General features: G+C 42.0%; 1 protein-coding gene across 1 annotated transcript; it reads right to left on the reverse strand.

The window, feature by feature from the left end:
* Window positions 1-239: 239 nt before the first annotated feature.
* LOC307255540 (cysteine/serine-rich nuclear protein 1-like) lies at window positions 240-7,402 on the reverse strand. The gene is made up of 5 exons (XM_080034227.1): window positions 7,288-7,402; window positions 4,389-4,603; window positions 2,667-2,929; window positions 2,069-2,371; window positions 240-1,538 (listed from the first exon to the last, which is right to left on the reverse strand). Exons 2-5 carry the CDS (start codon window positions 4,573-4,575, stop codon window positions 615-617), a joined length of 1,677 nt encoding a protein of 558 aa, XP_079890353.1. The 5' UTR covers window positions 4,576-4,603; window positions 7,288-7,402; the 3' UTR covers window positions 240-614.
* Between the last annotated feature and the right edge of the window lie 859 nt (window positions 7,403-8,261).

The following is an 8,261-nucleotide window of genomic DNA, read 5'->3' on the forward strand; positions in this document are numbered from 1 at the left end:
ATCATATTCTATTCTTCTATTATATATTACTAGTGGCTTACTCAGGACAGTTAATTGAACTGAGTCTTCATTAATGTGATTTGTGCTTTTCCTGTAATGAAGAGTGAAAATGTCTGCAATGAAAGAGGCTATCAAAATGAGTAGGCTAGAGGAGGTTCTGAATCGATCATTTTAGTGTTAGACACTGAAGTCAAAGAAAAATGTCACCACTCATTAAATACATTTGTGAAGTCAGTGAATAAATAAATAAAAATGTCTTTATTTCAATTCTCCAATACAGAAATATTCTAAACATCTCCTTAAGTGTATAGGGGGTAATCCACAATGAGCCAAGCAGTTATGCTGAAAAGAATGCATGTCCCCCAGCCAATCCATATATTAAGGAATAACAAATTAAATAACATGTCAGAGATAGGTTCAGGAAATAAAAATACAAGACATAAATTAGTTACTCAAGCGTTCTCTGAAAAACAAAAAAGGCAATATTATTTTAAGGCAATAAAAAACTTATCCAGCTAGGAAAAAATATTTTATAAATCGGTCTTTTTACATTGAAATATTCTTACAAATACATAAAAGCAATGCTTTATACATTAACTTCTCTCACAAAATGACTAGTCAGTCAGGCCGATCAGAGACTCCAGGAGGTAGGTGCTCGACTCGTACTGTGGCAGACTAGCACAGCTAAACAGCTGGAGGTGGGGAAAGCTGTCTGGCTGCAGTTTGAAAGAGCTGTGTATTGGCCCCGAGGCATAGTCTCTGTCAAAGAACTCCAGGTCGGAGTCTGACGACAGACTCAGGTCAATGTAACTTCCCGAGGAATAGTCCACAGTGGGCGAGGGAGTGTTGGGGAAGTCCTCCAGAGAGTCATCATCGCCAAACAAGTCTATGGCTTGGTTCGCATTCTCATCAAGGTAATCTGTCAGCGAGGTCCTGCTCATATTGTCTGTGAATGTGTCGGTACAGTCATTAGGTGTGCTGTTAGTGGCACAGTTGCTGCTGTACTGCGCCTGTGGTTCTCCTGTGTGCCTCAGTTGGCTGCACTCAGAGTGGTTATCGTTTTCAGGGTCACAGATGCTGAGGGCGCTTGACAACCCTCCATCTACTTCAGTGAGATTGTGACTCCCGTTAAGGCCTGTGTCAGAGTCAGAGGAGGTGAAGGAGGATTCGGTCATGTCGCTACTGCAGCTGTTCTCCTCCATTGCTAGCCGCTCTGGGATGAAATGAAAGGAAGGGCTGGTGGGCATGGTGAGAGGCAGACCCTCTTCCTCTGTGGTGAACCCAAAGGGGCAGCTCTTGTCTGGTGCGTTCTGCTTGGTGTGGGCCTCATCCTGGTCCACATAGTCTTCAAGGTCCTCTGTTAGTCCTGTTTGGTCCTCTTGGCTCAGCGGTTCATCTTGCAGTCGCCTCTCCAGTTCCAGTCTCATGGCGGTGTGGATGTAGTGGGTCTGCACACGTTTGGAGTTGAACTGGATGCGGCCCTGAGTGTTTCCACAGCCATCCTTAGTGCAGCCACATGGGAAGTTGAGGCGGTCCACCTGTGTGGAGAACACAACAGAGAAAGAAAGTCAGTGCTGTGGGTCCTCAAAGATAAAACAGCAAGTTGACTCCATATGCAGATGTTTTGACTGAAAATTAGCTACAAGATTCCATTAACATTCCTTAATTGTTTAGTCTTTGGTCTTATTTTCTTTTTACAGAACAGCTTAGAAAAACGATACAATGAAGAGTACATGGATACAATCCCAATATTGATACTGAACAGTGAATAGTTGTCTGAGAGTAAAGTGCAGTATCTCCCACTCTTAATTACTTGCAGTAGGACAAATGCAAATTTCCCCAAACATATTGTAACATACACTTTTTTAAAAAAATGTTATAACTAACAGTATAACACAACTTCCTGTTTAAAATCTGTATGGACATGATGGGTGGTGTTGAAGATGTATTAGGCCTACTTGAGTGCATTTGTAAGGGGCTGTTGGGCTGCGTCACACGTAAAAATAAGAGGTCTTATACACTATTATTCAAGATTGAAGAAGTTTTTGTTGCTGTAATAGTGTCGTACCTGGCACTTGATTCCAGCCAGACTGCATGCGCAGGTCTCTGGCTCGCAGAAGCCCTGGCAGTCACACCCACAGGCCTCCCTGGAGAGACGCAGGCTATGGAGCTGCCTTTTCTCCTCTCTGTCTATGCGCTTCACCCCGGCTGCCTGAAGGAGAGCCTGCCTCTGCCTAGACGAGTACTGATGAAGGAAACCTCCATCCTCCAGCTCTCCATCACTGATGTGGACCTCAGTGTCTTCATCCTGGATCTGATCCACCGTGAGCCTCTCTGCTTCTCTCTGGTCCATGGCCCCACTGCTGATCATCTGGAATCAGAGAAGCTGATACAGTAAGAAAACTGCTTGGCCGACAAACTAATATATAAAAAAAAAAAAAGGTGTTTTTCCTCCTGACTGATCGGTGGTGTATTCTACAAGATTGTATAATTCATTTTACCCTCTTTTTTTGTCTTCTAATTTGTTGTTTTTTGTTTTCTGTTATTTTGGGGGTGAGTAAGAACAATTAGAAAAAACGCTCACTTGTAAATCAAACGCTAGGTTTATTGTTTATTCATGCTTTGAACCAAAAATAAATTGTTGAAAAAAAAGAAGGTGTGCTCACTTTGTGTTTCAATGCGTCCAACCTCTCCTCTCTCCGTCTTTCTCTGAGCCTCTCTCTTCGCCTGTGCCGTTGCTCCAGTGTATGCTCTGTCACTGTGTAACTTTGGAGGGCACTGTGCCTGCGCGTCATGCCCAGGGTGGCACCTCCGTGGCTGGGCACACTGGTGAAGCCCTGGCAGCGTGGGAAACTGAACACCATCACTTGGTGAAAGCTTACGTTGTTCTGCGCGTCAGCAAGCTTGGGCCTCTTCATGATGGAACGAACTGGTTGTTTTGGGAAAAAGAGAGACAAACCAAAGACCTTAGTTTAATGAGGCACTGCATTTATTTATTTTTAAAATTATTATTATGCTTTATTGGACAGTTTGGAGTGACAGATGTGAAATTGGGCAGAAAGGGGAATGACATACAGACAACGACCACAGGCCGGATTCGAACCTGAGGTCTGCTGCGATGAGGACTTAGCCTGGTCAACCTACTTAACCAGTTGTCCCCAACTTGTTAGTAATCGCTGCTCAGGCACAAAAAAATCGTAGTCGGAAAGATGATGTTGAGGATGTTGTTGTTGAGTAATGATGACGAGCTGAATAAAGGTTCATGTTGACAAGACCAAGTCATATTTGTATTTGTTTTAAGGGTCTTTAATGAGAGTGGACTAAAACCTTTATTTGAACACAATCATACCCCTGAATTCTTATATTAAGTTCTAGTATTTTATGTAATTATATGAAATTACACAGGAGTTTTACTTTTAGACAGATCTTTCCATGTTTTTGTTTCCAAATCTTAAATAGATCACTTTGACACAAGGCTTAAAATGATATTTTACCTCTGTCTAACACTCCAGACCACAATATAATAAACAACAACAACAAGTCATGGTCATTTCTACTTTGTCACACTCCTAAAAGTAGTCCATCAGTACTGAGGTTACTACAAAGTACAACTCCTAGAAGTGATTCCTCAACACTTAAAATACTGGCGCTGGACTTTGACAAATGCTCTGTCTCCTGTAGGTCTCTGAGTGGCCACTAGGTGACACACTACAGGCGCTTCACTGCAGTATCTTGGGCCAATCGTTAAACATAGAGAGGAAATACCAGGCGAAAGGTTCACTGCAACAGTGAACACTTGACAGTAAAGTAAAGAAAATAAGTAAACCAGTGTCTGCCTTCTGTTCTTTGAAAGTTTACCAGAAAATAGTTGGACTCTCTCTGCCAGTGTAGGTTGCTGTATTTAAGAGGTTACTGTTTGGTCTGGTTTAAACAACTTCACACGGGTGCACTGTGCAGCATGACTCTTAATAAAAAGTTTTGAAACGGTTCCATACAGAAGGTTTTAGACTGTATTGAAATAAGTGCAGTTTTTTGTTTGTAATTGCTAGCCATCTGTGCAGCTTTTCTGATATCACAATGAGGCCACTTGATACAAAGGTGTTTGAAGGGACCTATTCAAATTGATTCCACAACATCCTATTGCTCAGGCAAATGATCTTCAACACAACCGCACGGACAGTCCAGAGGCGAGTCAATTTCACTGTGCGCTATCTAGAACCGCCCTAAGCTAAGCGTTTACATACATAGTACTGCTGCAGGCTGATAAGAGGCACTCCTATAAAACGCTGATGGGATAAGGGCCCAATAAGGAAGAGGTTTGCATTATTTGAAAGAGGGGGATAAAAAAAAAATAAAAAAAAACAGTGGTAGTTGGTTTGGAAACTTACTGGGCAGACCGGTGTGTGAAGAAGGACTGTTGGGGGTCAAATCCAGGTTTCCAGAGAGGCTGCCCTCCCCATCGGAGTCCCATTCAGAGGAGACAGGGGAGGACAGGGAGGACTGAGGAGAGGAGGAGGAGGAGAAGCTCTGATTGTCCTCCACCTCTGCATACTTTCTTTTGACAGTGCCCCTCATTGTTTGTCTGTGGTTGTTGATATGCACTCTACATGAACACAAAGAGAAAAAAGGTACTTTGGTTAAAGCTATAGTGCGTAAATGTGTCATATAAATTAATGTTGGTTACAATCAAGCCATCACACAAAGAAGTTGACACAAAGTTGATTAAGCCTTTTCAGCTCCACAAAACTGTCTCTGTATTTCTCAGTATGGCAGCGTTTACAAACTAGTGTCGCCCCCTGACACTGGCCCAGGAGCTCAAGAAGAAAAAAACTTGACATACAGCAGAAGGTATAAAATCCATGCGCTATCACCAAAGGATTACCCAATGTGCCAGGAATGTTGTTGTAATAACTCAGAATTTGTCATGGGGGCAACAGAAGTTACACACTATAGCTTTAAAGTATTGATCATACAGTGGTAACAAATGCACAGATCAATTCTCAAAGAGGAAGAAAAAACAACGACATGTCAAGCATTGTGTGGCTTGATCCGAACAGCAGCATTCCTAAGAAAACCAATGAATTACTAATGGAGCCAACAATTCAGTAACACGGCAACAATGACGCGTTTCCTCTTGAGTTGGAGAGACAGAATGTACATGGGTAAATAATGCGTCTTTTGAACAGGACAGCTGGAGGAACGAGACGTCTTTCCTGTTTAGAGCTGGTCGAGCCGGTTTTCGGGCCACAAGTTTGTTTAGCCTAATTACATCTTGATAGTGATTATACATGTTTCATAAGAGAGAGTAAAAATGTGAACTGGAATCTTGTTTTCGCTTACAACCAACTGAGCATTTGAGACATTTTAAAAGAGTTTTTTCTGTTTTCCCCGCAGAGTAATTAACATTCCAATGATTCCTCAGGGGTTTTTTTTGTGGGGAATACTTGGGATACGCACTGTCCCAAGGCAGTGTGCTAAGAAACAAGGGGGTGTAGTGGTTCAAGTGCCTGCTATTTTTGGATGTGAACATGGAAAATAAATCCAAAACAAGAGTAATTTCCCAAAAACCTCAGCAGGGCTGTTCAAAGCCGCTGAGCAAAAGAGAAGATGTAAGGAAGAGTGAGTTGTTAAATAGAGAAGCTGTTATCAGTCTAGTCCAACATTGGTGACACAGGTCAAGCCAATGTGTCAAGAAGATGTTCATTCATTTGGGTTGTCAGGGAACTATTGGTGACCTCAATTGGTTTGGTTGATAATATGCCAGTAAATACTAAAAAATGCAAAAAATGTCCTCCTTAAAATTGACACATTCCAATTTCTTTTTTTGTCGAGGGCACAATCAAAATGTCAAATATTCAAATTTGGGAAACTGGAATCAGAGACTTTGGGGCTTGTTTCTTTTTAAACTTTTAGTTACTCAAACAAAAGAAACTTGAAATCTGCCACATTTTATTGTTTAATGTCAGCAAACTCAGGATACACTCATTAAACTTGTCCTTAATAGCGGCAAACAATCTGACCAGTTTGACATCAAGAGGATGTTTAACTCCATCCTGGGCCAATAAGTGACAGTAATACAATCAGCTGACAAGGATTTAGACTCCCCCCTCAAGTCTCAAAGAGATGGGCAGGGAATGTTCATTAAGCCAACACAAGCAGCTTCTCAAAAAAAAGAGAGTGTGAGTGTGTGTGTGTGTGTGTGTGTGTGTGTGTGTGTGTGTGTGTGTGTGTGTGTGTGTGTGTGTGTGTGTGTGTGTGTGTGTGTGTGTGTGTGTGTGTGTGTGTGTGTGTGCACTCGAAGCGAGCAACTTCCTGGATCAGCAAATAAACGAGAGACAGCTTTTTGTCCTATGACACAGCTTACATTGTCCAACCCTCTGCTGCATAGGCAGTTATGTGTAAAGGGATGTATCTCCTTAGAAAAAACATCTGCACATTCTTACAGATGAAAGTATGTTTTAATTAATAGCAAAATTGCAGTATCATTATGGCTGCTTATTGGCCCAATTATATCACATGTAGCTTATTACATGTAATACCTCACAGCATGGACATACGTTACAACTGTCCATGTGTGTATCCACTGAGACCACATCAATAATTTATAGGCTCAAAGCAGCAAAAGCACAGAGTGCACAGGCACGTGCATGTGAAACAGAAGGGGGACTATACAGTACTGTTGGCTACAGGCCATTTTCATTCTGCCAGTGCCAAAATTAGAAGAAAGGGGAAAAAAACTACCATGATGTAGAATTATTTCACAATGATTTCACTATTGTGTCCAAACACATTTTCAAATCCCAACAGGAATTTCATACAGGAGGGGTGCAGGAGCAGCTTCCTGTTGGCATAACAGGCAGTCATTAGGAAGGTGACCTCTTCACCCCTTGCAGAGACACACGGCGATCATGTCAGCCACAATGTCAACACTGCCCACTGCCCTGTCGCCCCTCCCCTCTCCCCTGACAGCAGAGACACAAGCAGGCACCGTCTCGTTTCAAGCAGAGCAAACTTCCTCTGCTGCATCAGAGCAGGACAGCACAGACACTTAACAAGTTTGTTTGAATAGTAGGCCTACTCAATTTAAACTACCAGGGCCAAACAGTTGAATTAACAGTAAATGGCCAAAGTGTGTCACATAATTATAGGCTTATCTTAGCCTACAAAGATAATTATAATTCGAAGTGATAAACTGTAATTGTGATAAGGTGACCAAAGTGACAAACAAGCAATAACCTACTTACAGAAACCCTGTGAGGTAATACAGTGATTATTAAGGCTACTCACCACGAAGTGAAATGCAGCATAATAATAAAGACGGCCGAGGTTGACACGAAGTTATGGCTCCTCTCCGCCGACCGTCCAGCTGAGCATTATGTGACCCTCTGTGTTTATGTGAAGCTTCACAGTAGTACCAGTGTGAACATGAGAGGACTGGCTGGGAGCTCCCAGAGAGACGACAGTCAGCATCAAGATAGTGCTCCAACTCCGCACATGCGTACAAATGTCCGCCTAAGTAGGTTTTCCATACGCCTATTTATGTAGACGAAAAATAATTTAGCCAATTTTAGACATATACTTCAGTTTAAACATATGTAGTTAACATTTTCCAAAGGAAAACCGAACAATTAGCTGGCTAACATCAGCTGTTCTGCTAAAACGAAACCGGAAGCTGTTGGGAGCGTGAATTATCTCGCCTCACATGAATCCTCTCTGTGGCTCCCCGACTGTCCTGACGCACACAGTGACACAAGCAGAGGCAGGAGATGCTCATGACTGTCACTGCTGCCAAAAAGATCCCTGTCTGTCTGCCTTCCTGTGGCGTTACAACTAGTACTGCGTTGGTAAATAAATAACTTTGAAACCTCCAGCTGGTGCTTATCAGAAGCCAATCAGAAGCAATCACACTCACGATCAGAACATATGCTCAGTGGACTGGAGTAGCATTTTATTTGGATCATTTCCTTTTTTAATATTTCGATCCAACAAAACAATTTGAATTGAATAAAAAATCCAGATACAAATTGTATCGACATAAAAAGTGTCGATAAAATAATGGGAGCACCCAGTAGTAGGCCTATGATAGTGATTCTCATATTTCTCTGCTTTTATTGAGTTGTTTGTTGAGAAAAATTGGGTTTTAATTGTTGCAGGCTGTAGTATTGTGACCATAAAGTATGTCAAGAGTTTGATTTCTCCTCTCGGTTTTCTTATGAATGTATCATGTACGTATGAGCAGTGACTTGCACAGACTTTCTAAA

The sequence above is a fragment of the Ammodytes marinus genome (assembly GCF_949987685.1).
Source record: "Ammodytes marinus genome assembly, chromosome: 9".
NCBI classification, from domain to species: domain Eukaryota; kingdom Metazoa; phylum Chordata; class Actinopteri; order Uranoscopiformes; family Ammodytidae; genus Ammodytes; species Ammodytes marinus.